The 19,321-nt window shown below is 31.0% G+C and overlaps 4 protein-coding genes and 1 non-coding gene across 5 annotated transcripts; 2 read left to right on the forward strand and 3 right to left on the reverse strand.

The window, feature by feature from the left end:
* Positions 1-147: 147 nt before the first annotated feature.
* On the reverse strand, positions 148-219 carry TRNAD-GUC (transfer RNA aspartic acid (anticodon GUC)). The gene has a single exon. It is a non-coding gene; the product is annotated as a tRNA-Asp (tRNA).
* A 430-nt stretch (positions 220-649) lies between these two features.
* On the reverse strand, positions 650-1,174 carry LOC115724700 (auxin-induced protein 15A-like). The gene has a single exon (XM_030654041.2). The coding sequence runs from the start codon at positions 1,065-1,067 to the stop codon at positions 798-800; it is 270 nt and encodes an 89-aa protein (XP_030509901.1). The 5' UTR covers positions 1,068-1,174; the 3' UTR covers positions 650-797.
* An 8,789-nt stretch (positions 1,175-9,963) lies between these two features.
* On the forward strand, positions 9,964-10,723 carry LOC115724698 (auxin-responsive protein SAUR21-like). Its single transcript, XM_030654039.2, has one exon. It carries the CDS (start codon positions 10,134-10,136, stop codon positions 10,557-10,559), a length of 426 nt encoding a protein of 141 aa, XP_030509899.2. The 5' UTR covers positions 9,964-10,133; the 3' UTR covers positions 10,560-10,723.
* Positions 10,724-12,599: 1,876 nt separating this feature from the next.
* On the reverse strand, positions 12,600-13,815 carry LOC115724697 (uncharacterized). Its single transcript, XM_030654038.2, has one exon. The coding sequence runs from the start codon at positions 13,550-13,552 to the stop codon at positions 12,800-12,802; it is 753 nt and encodes a 250-aa protein (XP_030509898.2). The 5' UTR covers positions 13,553-13,815; the 3' UTR covers positions 12,600-12,799.
* Positions 13,816-16,326: 2,511 nt separating this feature from the next.
* Positions 16,327-18,203, forward strand: LOC115695980 (pentatricopeptide repeat-containing protein At1g80550, mitochondrial). Its single transcript, XM_030623096.2, has one exon. It carries the CDS (start codon positions 16,451-16,453, stop codon positions 17,828-17,830), a length of 1,380 nt encoding a protein of 459 aa, XP_030478956.2. The 5' UTR covers positions 16,327-16,450; the 3' UTR covers positions 17,831-18,203.
* The last annotated feature ends 1,118 nt before the right edge of the window (positions 18,204-19,321 follow it).

Below are 19,321 nucleotides of genomic sequence, written 5' to 3' on the forward strand. Positions count from 1 at the left end.
AAGTAAAAGATTATTTATAGTGTTTCTTTGTTAGAGAGCTTTAAGAAAAAAAAAATACACCTGAAACATCTATACGCAAAAGCAGTGAATGAGATGAGAAAAAAAGGAAAATGTGGGATCGAATTGAATTGGAAAAGTAAAAAAAATCGCCGTTGCCGGGGATCGAACCCGGGTCACCCGCGTGACAGGCGGGAATACTTACCACTATACTACAACGACTTGTTTGATAATAACATAAGAATTTTGCCATATAAATAAAAAGCTAAGTCAACGGATTAACAATAATTTGGTCAATTTCATGAATGAAAATAAATATATTTATTTTGCATTATTATACTATTTAATTTTGTACATTGAATTGAAATAAATAGTTGTCATTCCACATGAGTATCCTTATTATGTAATGATTGAATATTTAATGAATTAACCCTGTTTCATAAAAACAAAAAAAGAAAAAGAACTACTTACACAAATGAATTATTATTCTAATGGGGGAAGAAATACATTATAACAATGAGGAATGAGGACTTACTGTAATAAAAGTTAAATTAACTTCATTACCCATATGTTAACAAGAGTATCTATAATGGTAGATAAATGCAAAAATATTCATAAAAAAAGTATCGGAAAGGTTTTCATTTATCTCAATCTTAGGGAGTACAACTTTTTTGTTGATCCCCAAGGAAAAATATATACATAGCATTTGGCATAGTTTGCCATATTGCAAAATTGTAACAATCATTATTGTTAAAAATAGTCAACAATAATATATAATCAGTGTGTAATAATGCCAATCATTAGGCATTTAATCTTGAAATGAGATCAATGAATGTATCTTCTGGGCATGGAATGGTAAGAGCTCCCATTGGATGATCGAATCCGAATTCTTCTTCAGCTTGACTTAACAATTCTTGGAATGATGGCTGGTTCAAAATTGATAAAGGGATCACAAATCTCTTCATTTTGTTTTCTCCAACATAAACAGCCAAATACCCTTTTGGAACATCTTTTGAACTTGAAAAGGGTCTTTGAATAGCATGAACTATGCTTGGAAATCTAAATCCCATTCTTGTATTTGTGTCTCTAAAGAAATAGGAAGAAATGAGATAATGTCAAAGGTTTTGCAAGGAAGTTAAGTTGAATACTTGAGAGAATGTGAAAAGTTGAGATGATAATGAACCCAATCTCATGTGTATATATATATATATATATATATATATATGTAGATGTGGGGTGTATTGAAAGGAATAGTCTTTTACAAATCACATGGTGTTGCCATCCTACTCATCAATGCTTGTGTTTTATGTTCTCATAGCTGTGTGGTCAAAGGCCTTCATATCTATCCAGCTTGTTGAAAAGAAAGCAGAGTAATACCAAGTCCATTAGTCTTTTTCTGATTGGCCAAATAAAATACTAAAAAAGAGTACAGATGTTAGTTGCAGGATGTACTATAGCTTAGCTTCACTAGAATCACAGAACATGCAGATGAGTGTTGAGGTACATTTTTATTCATTATTTCTGCTGTTATGATTGAAGAACTCTCTATCTAATAATGCATTCATATTTCATCTATTTTTAAACAAAATTTGGGCTATAAAATCTCCTAGACATGAACCTAATATTTGAAATAAGTAATTTGCGGCATAAATAATTAATTTTAAATTTAACTCTCAGTTGCAAATAAATACTTAAATTTAATAAGTTATAATCTTTTGTAGTACTTAACTGTTAAGTGTTAAGCAAATTGTCACGTGACAATTTTTGATTAGTCCAAGTCATTAAAATTTTTATTTTTTTAAAAAAAATTAATTTAAATATACCAATAAAAAAAAATTACACGTGAATAATAATTTAATATTTAACGGTCATGTACTTATAAAGTTTCAAAAATATAAGCTAGATATTATTACTGCCAAAAATTAAAATTAGATATTTATTTATAACTATGAATTAAATTTAAATATTTATACTGTTTGAATAGGATTTTCTATTGAGTAGGAATTTTTGGATTCCCACATGCGTGACAAAATTAATTAGAAGTTGTGTTGCTATTATATAAAATTAAATTGAATTTGATTAAAACAAGATTTGTGATGGTTAAATTGATTAAGAGAGAATTTTCATCAATTTTAAGATTTTGTTATGAATGCTAATAAAATAATTTAACCACATTTAAAGGGAGAGTCATGTGACATATCATAATCTGAACATAATTTGCCATAAACAAATTTAATGAAATTGATTGACTAATAAAAGTTGTATATAAAATTTGCACATTTGACTTTACATGTTCACCTATTATTAGAAAATTAAACTGGGATCTCTTAGCAAGTTTCATGCCTTAATATCATACTTAATTCAAAATTACAAATGTTCTTTTTCATTCCTTGATTTTTTTTTTTTTTTTTTTCATTCGCATTGGTTGGCATATTTTGATACTCCATGATCTGGTTCCTTTTTCTTTTATAAATTAATTAATAAACACATTTTGATTTGGACGGTTAGTTTTGGAGTAGCCAGGGTGCCAACTTAGTAGGAATTATATTCCTTTTTCTTTGCTCCTATTCTTCTTTAATTATTATTATTCCAAATGAAAATACAGATCATTTTCATTGAGTGTCTTTACAGTTAATAGATATAAATATATTAATAAGTGAATAATTGTTGCTAGAAAGATACTCGTTTTAATAAATGCTTCCTTACTAATAGTCAACTTAGCATTGCATTCATTCCTTCAACCAAGCATTACTTGAAATAGTGTACCATTACTAGAAATTAATATAGGCAAATGGAAACAAGTAAAGGATAATAAACACAAAATAAAGGGTTAATAATAATCTATTCAAATTGTTTTTTTAATGATGCTTATTGTATGGTACTTCATATTCATTCCTTCTCATTATTTCCATTTGCATTTAGCTTAGTGAAGGATTCACCTTTCTTAGATTATTAATTATAGAAAAACTAACTCCAAAAATGAAGTCATTAATAATGAGAAGCACTCTCTATTGCTGATATTGCACACAAAATGGAATGTAGAACAAGAACATGAACAAGGATTTGTCAAATATATTATTGGAAAAAAAAAAAATCCATTTGTATCATTCTTAGGGACAACTTCTTTTAGTCACTAGGGTATGCATTTTTTTCCTAACAAATTGTAACAAGTTTGGTTAGTTACTACTATCTATATTGGTGTCTATACTTGTATGATTAGGCGCCTAAGCAATAAATAAGATCGATGAAGTCATCTTCTGTGCAGGGAATATCGAATTCGAATTCTTCTTCGGCTTGACTTAAAAAGTCTTGGAATGAAAGCTGGTTCAAGTATGCCACAGGGAGTATATTTTGAAGTTGAAAAAGGCCTTTGAGTAATGAGTTGCTTGGCATGAACTAAGCTAGCAAAGCGAAAAACCCATGATTGTAAAATTTTGTAAAGAAAGAAAAAATGGTCAAACAAAGAATCTCAGAGGATTGCAAAAGAAAGCTTGATAATTGAGAAACTCATTAATTGGTATGAGTTGAGTATATATAATCAATACTCTTGATAAGTTTTGTAGGACAGATATGTCTACTTGGATGGAAAATAAATTGGTGAAGATTAAAGAGGCAATTAGTTGGATGGGGTCATCTGGTTAGAGGAATTGCCCTTGACCAATCACATGTCATTGTCTACCAAACCATAACTATTGATTCAAATTTTTGAGCTGAATTGTTTGAATTCACACAAGACACCTTATAAACAAGTTTTTTCTTTCATTCTCTTATACTATTTTTGCTTTAATTTCCAACCCCATAACAAAATCTCATTTTAAGATGTCTTTGGCTTGTCCCAGTGATCACATTATGGACTATGGATCAGTATCAATTGTATTTCATTGCCTTTTTTTTTAGTCACACTCAAGGTTTTGGATAATTCCTGTACTTATTTCAGCAAAGTCATGTAATTAGACTAATGATTAAGATGCATTTTCATATGAACAATGTTTTATTAGTGGAGGGCCCTGAAAAGAAGATAAGGACTGATCATCATGACATATGGGACTGTCTTCCTTCCAAACCCTTCAATTGCATTATCATTCAGATTAATAGGTCACCTTAAGAATTTGATTATTAAAAAACATGCAAGGATTGATGATCCTTAATCTGGATGAGATATTTTGATACCTCTGACTAATATGAGATCATTATTATATATAGATCACATGCTAATTATTAATGTGTTCCAATCCAGCTACTACTCAAGATAATACAGGGGTTAGCATATTTGTATGGCCTATCCTATCTGATCTCAATTTGATTGAATCTTTTAGATATACAAGGTTGATTTAATTAAAGTGAAGCTGCATTAAAATATTCAGGTATGTTAAGAACATTATAAAAACAATATTTGGAAAACAAAAAAGTAAACTATCAAGACACAAATACAATTGAGAGTTTGATGAATAAGTTGATGAGAACTAGTTTGATGGGAAAATACTCTGTGTGGATAAAAGGCCGCCCTCAATTATAGGCGGGCTAGGCGTGTGCCTGAGCTCAAAAAAAATTTTTCCTTTTAAAATTACATATTTTTTTATTTATTTTGAAAAATATCACATTTTACTCTAAATAAAAGCTCAAAAATTTTAGGAATAATTACATAAGGCACTATTTTTTGTAAAATATTTACATTTTTACGTTCAAAGAATGTTTTTTTACATTTTTACGGTTTTCCAAAAAATAACATGAAAACAACATAAAATCAACAAGAAAACAACATAAAAGTAACATGAAAATAACATCAAAATAACAACAAAAACACAACAAAAATAACATACATATAACAAAAAATTAACAACAAATGAACAAAATTTCAGCATAAAAAGACCGTATTTCATGTAAATAAAATCAAAAAAATCGTAAAAATGTTTAAAATTCTATGAAACTGCATTTTTGTTGTTTTTTTTGTTGTTTTTGTGCATTTGTGAAATTAACCCAAAATTTTATTGTTTATGGCCCACTAAATTTCAAGACTAGCCCAATATATGTACAGGTGAGTACATACTTCTAAAGAAGATGTAACTTGTATGTAGAAGTAAAACTACATACAAGGGTGCATGAGTATTGGAGGTCATGAGTTCGAGTGTCAAATTATACATTGTTATAATATATAAACACTTAAATTAAAAAAAAAAAAAACACAAACTCTTAAACATGATGATATGTACATCATATGGTGGTAAATAGTGAGGCACGAAGTTATAGCTTCATTACATGAATTTTGTCTATTTTATCAATTAAGGTTAGGTAAGAGTAATGAAAACAAAGGAATAAGATTGGAAATAGAAATAAGATTAGATGAAATAAAATTTAGGGTGCGTTTCATAACCTTTATTTAAATAATTTTTTATTATTTAATTAAAAAAGTGAAGAAAAAAAAATTCAAAAAACATATGTTTGGTTATACTTTTTTAATCATATTTTTTAATTTTTAATTAGAAAAGTAAAAATATTTTCTAAGAACATGTTCTAAAAAATTGTTTTTGCTTTCAATATTTTAGTTGAGAATTAAAGTTTTAAAAATTTTGAAAAAAAAATCACTTTTAAAATTTTTTTGAACAGTTCTTTTTCTTAATCAATAGTTTAGACTCTGACCCCAACTTGGACCTTGACACCCAAACCCGGACTCAAACCCCGACCCTGGCCCGAACCCCAAACCCCGAACCCGAACTCGAACCCAAACCCCGACCCCATACCTTGACCCGGACCCCAAACTCGAACCTCGACCTTGGACCTAAACTCGGACCCCAGCCCCGGCCTCGAACCCGACTTAAAAAAAATCAAAAAATAAAATGAAAATAAAATTTACATGTCACATTTATTCAAAAAAAAAAAATTACATGATACGCTTTTATTTTCTGTTTTTAAAATTAAAAAAAAAAAAAAGTGGTTATAGAATACATTTTTGTTTTTCAAAAATAAAGTTTTAAAAACAAAAAATTTACTTTAATTTTTATGATTAAAAAAATTAAAAACAAAACTGTTATCAAACGCCCTATTATTTCCAATTTTATTTTAACTAAAATAAGTTGCTTTAAAATTTTATTTAAACAGTTTTGTTTCTCATTCATCAATATTTTGGACCTTGACCCAGGACCCCAGCTCTCGGCCTAAACTTAAACCCTGAATCCCGCGAACCACGACTTCGTATCGAGCATGAACCTTGGACTTCACTCTAGACTCAGACCCTAGTTTTTGGCTTCCAACTCCCAGCTAGGATCTCGACCTTTGCCTGGACACAAATCATGAACTAGACCTTGACTTTAACCCCTGGCGCCTAGCTAAGACCCCAACCCAGATTCGGACCCCAATTTGGACCCAGACCTAGTCCCTGACTCTTTGTCAGGACTTGGACCCCAACAAAGAACCTAAACCCCAACTCCCGTCTAGGACCCTAGTCCCTAGCCTAGACCCGTACCAGATCCCAACCCAACCCGAACCTCAACCTCGACCTCAGCTTGGACCTCGAGCCCTCGCTCCTAATTTGGACCCCAAGATCTCCGTCCCTGACTTGTGTCAGACCCCAAACCCCATACCATGGACTCAAGCTCTTGGTTAGGATCCCGACCTCCAGCCCATGACCTAAATCCAGACTTCGACCTTGACCCCCAACTCCCAACAGGAACCCCAAATTCTGGCCTAATTTCTCTTATCTCACTTAAATAAAAAAAAGACTACGAAACACATTTTTACTTTTCACAAACAAAAAAAAAACAAAATTTTACCTTCATTTGTGATTTGAAAAATTTAAAAAAAAAAAAAAACGTTATTGTCTTAATATGCATAAAAAGAATTTTTAAAATTTTATTCATCTTCCATTGAAATTGTTTTTCCTTTCAAAAGTAGGAAGGAAATAATCATTTCTCCAAAATGATAGAAAAATTATCTTGTTAGAATGATATTCTAATAGTTCAAAATACAATAAAATAAATTTATTTTCATTCCATTCTATTTCATTACAATCGAACCATAAGGATTTATTATTATTTAATTTTTTTTATTTTTGTAATGGAAACTTCATTCAAGGATGATCAAAGGGAAAGAGCCCTACAATCTAGCACAAAAACCGCCATCTCACTAAGGGATGACAATTGCCGGCCAACTACACCAATTCGAAAGGAGTAATAAGCTCAAAGCTCACACAAGAGCATCTAGAGGGACAGACTCCCCAAAAAAAGGCCTAACGCCAATGTCACTAGTGACATAAGTAGCACATCACCGAAAAAACTAAATAAACTAATAGAAAAACCAAACCAAACCAAACAAAGAAAGAAAAAGACAGAACAACTTCAACAATCATCCCCTAACGCACAAGAAGCAATACACAAGCCCAAGACAGACAGACCACGAGCACTAGAGCACTGCCATCTTCCAATGAGAAAAGTCCACGCTCTACCTCTTATTGTTGTTCTGAACAATGAAGGTGATGAGACCAGAGAAACACATCTCTTTAGGGTAAACCCCAGTCCCTCCCTCTACATCTACAAAACTCTAGAAGCTCACCAAGAACCATTGTGCACTGGAGCCAAGACAAATGAATAATAACCCAAGGATGTACACTGAGATTTGTAAGAAAAATAGAAGAGAAATACCACACCACAGCCCAAGCACACGCCTGAAAAGGACCTTCGCAAAACGACAACTCAAAAACAAGAGAAGGAGAGCCATAAGAAGCTCACCATTGTCATCGCGACCCAAGAGAGCGGCTCAACTTGCGACCCCCAGCCACGAGCGAGAGATATCTCAACAGAGACGCCCAACAACCAAGATCGGCGACCACTCGCCAGAAAAACCAGGAACAATAGAGCTGGCCCCAGGCGCCACCAACCTAGATCTGGTCAGTGGCACCCGCCCATGGTGGCATCTAAAATCGTAAGAAAAACTAAGAGGGGGAAAGTAGAGAAACCCTACAAGAGAGAGAGTAATTTATTCCTCTAGGTTAGTTTTTTCCTGTATTTACTATTTCTTGAACCATAAAGGTTTAGATAGTTAAATGAATTAATAAAATAAGCTACATTACGTTATTTGTTGAAATAAATCCAAATTTGATCTAAAATAGTTTGAATTTTGAATCCTTTCAATATGTGAAATGGCCTGAACAAGTTCGAAATTGGTAAGAACATGTCTGAACTTACTCTCTCCAAATAAATGTGTCCCTTCCATCGAAAAAATAAAATAAATATGTCCTAAGTTTGAAACTGTTCCAAACATGGTTTGAAAAAAAGATCATAAATTGCAGCTTAAATCTCTCAAAATTTAAGATCTTAACATGAAATTCTTTTTCTTTTCCTTCTGATTAAATTTTCTGCCAAGAATTGTTCAAAAGTTATATCTAAACCACTACACACTCATAACCATGTTGAGAATCATGGGGTTCCAACTCAAAACCAATTGGCAATGAGTGGAGTAGCCCATGTTCTTATATATGGCTCAATACTTTTACATTTAATCCATGTGGGACAATGTTCTCCAATATCCCCCTTCAAGATAGTGGCTATTTTTGCTCACCAATCTTGAATCACCTTATCACAGGTCATGCCATTTGCTCGCTTATTTTTGTTCGGATCTCAGGCGTCTTTGCACCATCTGGATCTCGTGCGGCTGGCTAACCATCTGGACAGGTGTGGATCGAAAGCCCGCTAGGGATATGGCTCTGATACCAAAATCCACTCCAAAAATCTGGTGTGACAATCTTAGCACAGTAATGCTTGCTGCCAATCCTATTCTCCACGCTCGCACGAAGCACATAGAAATCGACTTATAATATGTTCGGGATAAAGTTCTCAAGTCTGAATTACAAGTTCAACATGTCCTGCTCTAGACCAACTTGCTGATTCTCTTACCAAAGCTGTGTCCAGTTCCAGATTTGCAATTCTCAGAGACAAACTCAGTGTTGTTTCCTCAACCTCACTGAGTTTGAGGGGGGTTGTTAAAGAATAGGTTTTGTCTGTGCTTGTTTTAGTTACAACTCTTGTACTGTTCTGTTATGTTAGTTTTAACTACGGTTATAACTAACTTTCTACTGTTGTAACTGATTCTTTAATTTCATTTAGCTGTGTATATAAAGCTAAGTCTTTTCCAGTGTATTCAATGAAATCAATTCAATAATACAAACACTGGTTCTTTACTCTGGTGTTTTCTCACAATAGTTATAATAACCCATTATCGATTTTTCTTTTCATTCATCTTCGACAACTTTTTGAAAGATTAATTTTATTAAGGGTATTTAAGACTCTTTTATGAGGATATAAGGACAGTTCTGTTAAAAACTTCTGAGAATTCATATGTTATAATTATAGAGAAATGCTAAGGAGTACCTTAAGGTGTCAAATGACATAAGACATGATATGTGGTATATTTTAATGTCGGGTCGTGCACATTTTAATTTAATAAATTACATAAAAAACCGCTAACCAATTATAAGACGAGATGTAATATAGGTTTTTTTTTTTTTTTACATTTTTACGGAAATCCACATCAAAACTCATATAGCAACCAACAGAACAACTTAAATCACAATTAAATTTTACAAAACAACTCACATATAAACCATTAGAGCCGTAATTTTTTTTTAAAAAAAAATAGTATATAGAGTAATTCCCGAATAAATTTTGTAAAATTACTCAAATAAAACTATTTTTTTATGATAAACAAAACAATTTTTTTTTTGAAAGCATAAACAAAACAATTTTTTTTTTTTGAAAGCATAAACAAAACAAATTTTTAATCAAATTTACTTTCATTAAAATTTTAAAATAATTATAAATTGGATTGTTTGAAGCTGCATTGCATCTAATTAAATTTCAAATTAGATTTTACTTTTTTTTTTAAAAAAAAAAAATGAATTGCGTTTGAAATATATATTTTTAAAAATATAAATAATCTCTTTTCAAAAAAGAAAAAAAAAATTGCTAACTCAAACAAAAAAAAAAAATCTTTTTAGATAATAAATCTAATTTGAATAGTACTAGACCATGCACTAGGTAACCGAGATAGTCCAGCCTATAAATACGAACTGAAGTAATAGATAATCAAATTTTCTCTAATTAAGCACTCTAATCTGATAATTAAACCTAATTAATTAAGAGAATTTAATGGCAATGCCAATAGGGTACTTATCTACCTCTTGTAATGTCCACACCAATAACAACAACAATAATAATAATAAGAAGAAGAAGATAATGATGAGTGTGGCATCTGGATTATTGAACAACACCATCAAAGCTCTTCGAATTGCAGTAGTAATACCAGTTTCGGGGATTAATAAAGAAGTTGCTTATTTGATCAAGTCTAAAAAATCCTCCATTCCTAAATACCACTTTGCTGTCTATGTTGGAGAACAACAAGAAAAGAAGCGTTATGCAGTACCTGTTTCGTACTTAAATGAGAATAAGTTTCGAGAACTGCTAAGCATGGCTGAACAAGAATTCGGATTTGATCAGCCGGAAGGACTTACCATTCCCTGTACAGAAGACTTCTTCATTGATTTCACTTCTCGATTGCAGTTTAATTTGCTGTAAATATCTTAATTGTAGGAGTGCAAACAATTTTATTAAGTTGTAGAGACCATATGCATGTATACTATTTTTCAGTCTTTTATCTTCTCTTTTGAGTTGTCTATATAAGTAGCCAAAAGAGGAAAAAAAAATTAAATACGATGACAAAAATGTTACTTTTTTATGTATTTTCTTTTTACAGTTATTTAATAGTTGTTCTCCAAAAACTGTTGTGATTTTTACAGTTACAGTTATCTTCTCTTTTTACAGTTATCTGCAATATTATACTATGTTTCACTTTCCACAACGTGGAAAAAAAAAAAAAGTCTGTAAAAGTGTAAAGAAAAAGATAAATATCATAAAAATAATGTGATTTTTTAGGTAGTATGTATAAATTTTCCTGATATAAATCATGAAATTTACACATAATAAACCAAAAATTTTAAAAACGAAATTTAAAAAAGCAGTTAATTTTTTACACCCCATAAAATGATAAATATACTTCATTATTAAAAGAATACTTAAATAATTTTTAAAATTACTCTTAATATTTTTTTTTAATTATTTCCTAACATTATTTCATATTAATTTTGATCCTTATTTTGATTTTATGTTTATATATTTTTTAAATTTTTTTCTAAGAAAATTTCATATAATTATTCATTTTAATTTTTTTTGTTATAATATTTAAAATAAAAATTATTTTTATTTGATAGGTATATTTTTTAAAAATATAAATTAGAAGAAAAAAATTTAAAAAAAAAAAGTTAGTATAATTAAAGACATAAATTTTTTATAAAATAAAAATTATTAAAATAGGGTGTCTTTAGAAATTTTTAGGTGTAAATAAAATTTTTCTCTATTTATAGTTGTTGTGAGGTTGTTTCCTCGTTGTTTTTAATTGTTTTCTTGCTTTTGGTCTTTTTGAAGGCGTTGGTCTTCTATCCAAAGATATCCAACTCCAAGGTGCTTGATAAAATGATTAACAAGGGCTGTTCGACAGAGGTAATTACATATCATTGCTTTATGGCTTCTCTGCAGCAACAGAAAGTGATTCCTGGATTATTCAATGTAAATGATTGCCAGTGATATTACTCTAAAGCCTAAAGAGGAAGTTTGGGAGATGGAGTTTCCTTAGACCAGCTTCCATTGTATGGAAGAAGATGGGAGAACTCGGGATGAGTCTGAACTAGTCATCTTACAGTGCTCTGATAAACAAGGGTATGATAGAAAGTATGAGATGATTGAATTATAGAAATACTTGTGGTATGTATAGCTAGAAGATTAGGCCATTGTGACTAAACTAAACTAATCTGTTGCACGAATATAGAAGCTACTGGTATTTGGATTCACAAATTCCAGGAGAAAATGACAAAGTTAAGAGCAGACTTCTAGTTCTAGTTACTATACAACTTTGGTAGCTTGATGAAAGTTGACCTTTAAGAAGTACAGTCATAAAAAACAAGCTTCAGTTGATAACACTGGGATATCCTCACATTCACACTAGTGAGAGTAATGCTAAAATCACCTTTCATCCATATTGTTTGCGAGGGAAAGGGTTCGTAACCAGATCAAAATTCAGGGAAGAACTGAATCGAAAAACCGGAACTTTTGAAACAGATTGGGGAGGCATGGTAGAAAGTCTGGATATTACATTGAACAGACACTATATGTGCTAACAAGAACTAAATGAGTGTAGCCCAAAAGAAAAGTGATGGGGATCAATGGGCAGTAGAAGGAACTCCAGACCTAGAATATTCTAGCTTGTAGAAACAAGTGAACTAGACAAATAAATGCTTATTCTGTGGTCTGTGCTGGGATTAGTTAGGCCTCCCATCAGATGATCAAATTATTCATCTTCAGGTTCAGCTAACTCTACATGACTTCACAGCATCAAACAAAAGATTAAATTCCACTATGATGAGGTCTACTGTGAAATATAAGTTCACTAGATATAAGTTATAACATGAATTGTCTAATCACCTACTTTCTGCAACTACTCTTGAACAAAATGCTATTATCAATTCCAGAACAAATATTGGAATAATAGCTTTACTTCTAAAATTAGTAAGCAATAAAAAATATTGATGAAGAAGAAAAAGTACAGTGTGTGATTCTGGTGAACACTGTTCCCCAAAGATAAATAAATTGAGAATATTTGATTCAAAATTTCTATTGAACCCACCCTTATTGTATGTTACTCTGGTACTATTATGTAACTAAGAAATATAGCCTCAATATGCATCAAAATGAATATACAAAAACTACATGGTTTTTCTCTCGTTCTTTATGGCTTCATAAGAAGTCATTACCTCCTTAAACTTGGCCTCAGCAGCATCTTTATTGTGTTGATTTTGATCTGGATGAAATTGCTTTGCTTTGCTCCTAAATGCAGTCTTGATCTCAGCTTCTGTGTAAGGCTTTGCTCTGAACCTATCAAGACCCAACACCGAGTAATGATGTGATAATGAGTAGCTAACATTAACATTTGGAGCTTCCCTGTAATTATTAGCCCTAGCTCTGGATGATGATGAGGAGGAAGTATCAGACTTTTTCCAGTACCAATCATCTCTCTGGAAACTTTGATGATAAGAACTAGAATCATTTTCCCTCCAACTCTCGTATCCCCTTCTGTATTTATTCCTCTCTCGATTGAACACATTCTGCATACGCCTTATCCTTTCCACTCTCTCCATTTCTTCTTCGTACTCCTCTCTCATTCTACGATTGTATTTTTTCCAAGCTTCTTCTTGAAAAGATGATCGGAATGATTTGCCTCCTCCTCCTCCTTTCCATGATTGCGATGATCTGTTCATCAACTGAGAGTAAACCCAATCAACAGTTCTTCGCAATTGACCGACAGCGAACGTGGTGGCTGTGGCGCCAACTAATCCGAAGAGTAAAACTCCCCAAAGCTTCATGCCCTCTTTTTCCTCGTACGGCTTGTTTGGGGATGACGACGAAGACGGCCATGGATTTTCCTTCCTTTCTTTACCTTCCTCCTCCTCGTTCTTCATCTTCCCCGATCGAATATTCAAAGACTGTATTGAAATATCACAGTTGTTGGATTTGGGTGAAGGTAATTGAATTGAAAATTCCAACCCTGAAATGCATAATTAGGGTTTATGTTTTTCTTGTTCTTCACTAATTTTGGATTTATTATTTTCTTCTGTCCAAACCAATATTTTCTTTCTTCCTAGAACCGACTTGGAGTTATGAATGTAGAGAAATTGTAAAATATCAATTTGACAAATAATATTATGAGCATAATAATTCTTACCCATATGATTTGTTATAATAATTTTTTTTAAAATATATGATAATTTTTTAATGGTAATTATTATTTTACATTTTAAATGAACAGCACTTTTATGTGTTCTTGATATAGTTAGGTATTTATTAAAATTAATTTTTATACAATAGTATAAACTTCTTTAATTCGAACTCTTTACTAAACCTTTTATAAAATATTTAGTATATTAAATATTTTGATTGATGGTTGTAACTTAATTTTAAAGGTGAAATTTTTTAAACTATACTTAAAAACAAGGGGTCTTTTCAATATTATACCTAAAATTAATTTTATTTATAAAAATACCTTTAAGAAAATTATTTGCACAAATACCGATTGCCACGTCAGCATAAATACCGAAATATAAAATAATTACCGAAAATTGAAAAAAATAAAAAAATCTCGCTTCCAGAAATTTTAGTGTTTTGCAAATTTTAAAAAAAGCAACCTTTTGGTTGCTTTTGATGTAAATAATATCAATTAGTTACTTTTTATTAGAAAAAAATTAATTCAAGATAATTTTTTTCTCATACACATTTGGTTGCTTATTTTGATCAGACAACTTTAAAATTAATATATATAATAATTTTCATATTGTAACTAATTCTATTATGTTTTAGATACTATTTGGTAACTTTATAAGTTTTTTTATTAACATATTAAATTCTTTTTATTAAATAAATTTATTATTAGTATACTATATTTTAACTTTTAAATACAAAATAATAAAAGACTTTAAGTTAAGTTATGATGTTACTTGATATGTTAAAGTTTATTAAATTTTAAATTTTATTACTTTTTGTTACAAAATATAAAAAAGGAACAAAAAAGTTTCTTTTAACACATACTAAAATGTAAGAGAGATATCTAAATGTTAGAGGAAAAATAAAAAAAACTAAGAGAAATAATAAATTTAGAGAAAAAGAATAATAAAAAAAATATTAATAAATGAAGAAGATTTTTTCAAAAAAACAAATTAATAAATAAATGAAGAAGATAATAATGTCAGAAAAAGAAGAAGTAAACAAAAAGGAAAAAAAAAGTAAAAAGATAAATATTGGAGGAGACTTATAATTTCTTGTTTAGATTTTAAATTATAGTGTGTTATTTTGTTGTTTAAGAAACCTTAGTCTAACTTTTAATTTTAGTCATTTTTTTTTTGTAGCAGAAAAATATATGCTTCTAACATGTCAAAATGATCACTTTAAAAAATAGATTATAATAGTGTAATTTTTGTGTCCAAATAATAAATTGCGTGGCTGAAAAAACTTTTGAAATAAAAAAAAATAAAGAAAGTGAGAATAATAACAATTTGTGTCGTTTATTCACATAATTTTTTTTTTTAAAAAAAAAAAAAATCTGATTGTATATCAACTAGGAGAGTCAATAAAATGTAAAAGAAAAACATATGGTTAATTTTTAATTTTAGTAGGCGTGTAGCGGTATTGAAAACAATAAAATGGTCTAAGAAAATTTCATAAATACAATTCACGTTGATACATATAATTATTTTTGTCTAAAACTACTAATTAGATTAAAAAACAAAAAAGAATGTAAAATAATAATAAAAAAAAGAATAGAATGTAAAAAAAAAAAATATTTGATCAACCTAGTTTACTGTTATTTTGAAAAAAATAAGATTTTTATTTAAAAAAAAAAAAAAAGCTACTGTCTAGAAAAAGAAAAAAAAGAAAAAAAGCTAGCATGTAGGCAGAGTTTAAGAGAGAGAAGCAATAAATATACATTGGTATACCTATAAAAAAGAAATGCCTAAATTGTGAGTATTAAAATAGGTAAGGGTAAATTCTTAAATAATTTAGTAATAATAGTTATTGGTGCAAATATTTCTAAAAACAACCCGCGTTTTGTGGCGGAAGTTTAAAAAAAAATTAATATTACTAATTTTCATATAATTTTTATGTGAATAATATAAAAAGATAGATGTACAAACAGGTCAGCTTGACATGTAAGTATAAAATTTCTTTTTTGTAATGAAAGCCTGACATGGTTCATATAACACTCTTCTTAAAATTGTTCTCAACATTGTATATTACCTGTTGTCATTAGCGTATCTCACAAACCTGCTATCATTTTAGCTTACCAAAAAATAAATTAAGCAATGAGTTAATATTATTAACTTATTTTTATACAATTTTTCTTTTAATAATATGATAAGTTAGGTGTAAAAGAAATGATTTAAAATATACATATATATAAATAGAGAGAGAGTCCGAGTTTATTTAGTAAGTGATTGAAAAAAAATATATATATTGACGGCTAAACCAGTTGAACTTTATCGTTTGTAACAGTTAACCACAAAAATTGAATTTTTGGCGGCTAAACTAAATATTTAGGTAGTTTAGCCGCCAAAATTTCAATTTTTGTGATTAAGTGTTACAAACTATGAATTAGTTTAGCGGACAATATTGTCCTATCGTTTAACATTGGGAAACAAAAAAATAATTTTAGTCCTTGCCCTATTTCCCATTTTGACAAAAAAATTCCTATCCCATTAAAAACGAATCCCATAAAGGAAAAATGTGGATTCCTAATAGCAGCTGCATTCTCGTATGGAAATAGATTGGTAGTCTCACGTAACCAAAAAAAAAAAAATACAGAGAAAATGGCTCCAAAAATAGTGCCATCTTCATTCAATTCCAGATGCCTTACAAACCTCCTCCTTCTCTATCAAACCCAACCCCTCTCCCGTTCTCATTCCTTTTCTACTTCTACTAATCTCTGCAACTCAATTCAACTTCAATCAAATGACCCTCCTCCCATTTTCGACCCCACTACAGTCCGCGAAACCCTTTCTTCCTACTGCAATGACTGGCGCCGCGCCTTCGAGTTCTTCAAATGGGCCGAAACCCATCACACTTTTCAACACACCACCGATACATACAATCGAATGCTCGATATTCTCGGTAAGTATTTCGAATTCGATCTCTCTTGGGACTTAATTCAACGAATGAGTAAGAACCCAGTTTCTTATCCGGACCATACCACGTTTCGGATCATGTTCAAGCGCTATGTCTCCGCTCACCTCGTTAATGAGGCTGTTGGGACTTATAATCGTTTGGGTGAGTTTGGTTTAAAGGATGAAACTTCTTATTGTAATCTTATTGATGCTCTTTGTGAGTTTAAACATGTGATTGATGCTCAAGATTTGTGCTTTTGGAAAAATAGCGAGTTGGGTTTGGATAAGAATACTAAGATTTTTAATATGATTCTTAGGGGTTGGTTTAAATTGGGGTGGTGGAGTAAGTGTAGGGATTTTTGGGAAGAGATGGATAAGAGAGGAGTTGAAAAAGATTTGCATTCTTATTCTATATATATGGATATACTTTGTAAGAGTGGGAAGCCATGGAAAGCTGTGAAATTGTATAAGGAGATGAAGAAGAAAGGGATTAAGTTGGATGTGGTGGCTTATAATACAGTGATTCGTGCTGTTGGTCTTTCTGAAGGGGTTGATTTTTCGATTAGGGTCTTTAGGGAGATGAGAGAATGTGGTTGTGAACCCAATGTTGTTAGTCATAATACAATTATAAAGCTTTTGTGTGATAATGGGAGATATAGGGAAGCATCTAAGGTGCTTGATAAAATGCTTGACAAGGGTTGTTCACCAGATGTAATTACATACCAGTGCTTTTTTGCTTCTCTGCAGCAACCGAAAGAGATTCTTGGATTGTTCGATAGAATGATTGTTAGCGGTGTTCGTCCGAGGATGGATACTTTTGTGATGCTGATGAGGAAGTTTGGGAGATGGGGTTTTCTTAGACCGGTTTTCATTGTGTGGGAGAAGATGGAAGAACTCGGGATGAGTCCGAATGAGTCAGCTTACAATGCTCTGATTGATGCTTTAATTGACAAGGGAATGTTAGATGTGGCTAGAAAGTATGATGAAGAGATGCTAGTGAAAGGTCTTTCACCAAAGCCAAGAGCAGAGTTGGGAACAAAACTCCTGAGTAATGGAGCATCAGATGATGAATTATTGCAAGCTTAAATGCTATTCGGAGTAAACTCTGCGCCCGACCTGGTCAGGCTTGTGGTTTGCTTTCGCATGCTATGATGAAGTTCAATTCCTCATGGTCATCACCAACCTGTTACATGTTGAATAACCAACAACTTTCAAATTTAGGGTGTGATTATACCAGCACTAATACATTGAATCCCATTAGAACTTTACAGTTAAGCGTCTCGCTCAAATACTAAGATGGATGACTTTGTGAGAAGTTTCTTGTGAAACACCCATCAAACTTTTTGAGCTATTAAGCTTAAATAAAGAAGACAATTTTCCAATTTCATTACGGATAGTGATGAAAATGCTTGTGGTATGAACATAGAAGCTTAGAAGGCAGAATATGTTAAAGTTATTTTTTTTTTTTGGTCACCTGTAAATGTTAATACAAGTTGATTATACAATGCATACCATTGCTGCTTCAAAAAACAACTTTGGTAGTTTGATTTTTGCTAGCTCCTTGGCCTTATACAAGTGTGCAATGTTGAATAGTTTTTTATCCTTTATTTTTTGCAAGAGAAAGACTTGGTAGAATAGAAAGTATGGATATCATATTGAATAGTAAAGACCAAGCATGTAGATGACCCAAAGGAAAAGTATTGTGGGAAAATAGGCTGTGGATACAAGTCAAAGGCAACTCTAGATCAAGTATATATGTTTTAGTTAGTGAGTAATACAAAATAAAAGTATTTTCTTAAGCACTCACAAAAGGTTTTTTTTTTATTTATTTATTATTATTTTTTTTTTATTTTTCAAGGAAGAGATGCATTAGAAACTAAATACAAGGTTTGTTAACAATAAAGGAAGTTAACTCCCAAAAAAGGAGGGGCATCCACTAAACTTGGCAAGCCTAGCCCAAATTGCTAAAGCATTGGCAGCTACAACATGAGTTTGGGGAATCCAAAACACAACTTACAATGAGACAAGTCTACAACAGAGAAAAGCAAAGAGCACAGACCAGCCACCTTCTAAGAAGGCTAAGCATTAGAAAGAGCAATACAATCACTGAACATAACAACTTTCGACCAACCTACGTCTCGAGCCATATCAGTCGTTAGAATCATAACTCTAACATGTTATATTATTATTAATATAATTAAGTATCATTCTTATTATAATTTAATGTAATAAGTTTTATAGAATATCGCTAATGAGAAATGCTAAGAGGTACCAATGTTGCCCAGCCTAACACCATCTTAGCAATCATATTGTTATTAGTGTAATTAAGTATCAGATTCTATATAATTTAATTTAATAACTTTTAAGGAACAGAATTAACTAATTGTAAGGTGTCACCTACGTGATGTTAATGCACTGCTAGTATCTAATAACAATACTCTATCACTAACTAATCGCAAGACGTAATCTCTAAATGATATTAAGCACTATTAATAGGGAAATTTACATGGTATACTAACTTTTATCATTTTCTTACAAAAATAATGCTAGGCGGTATTTTTTACTTTTTTACTGTGT

The sequence above is a fragment of the Cannabis sativa genome, chromosome 6 (assembly GCF_029168945.1).
Source record: "Cannabis sativa cultivar Pink pepper isolate KNU-18-1 chromosome 6, ASM2916894v1, whole genome shotgun sequence".
NCBI classification, from domain to species: domain Eukaryota; kingdom Viridiplantae; phylum Streptophyta; class Magnoliopsida; order Rosales; family Cannabaceae; genus Cannabis; species Cannabis sativa.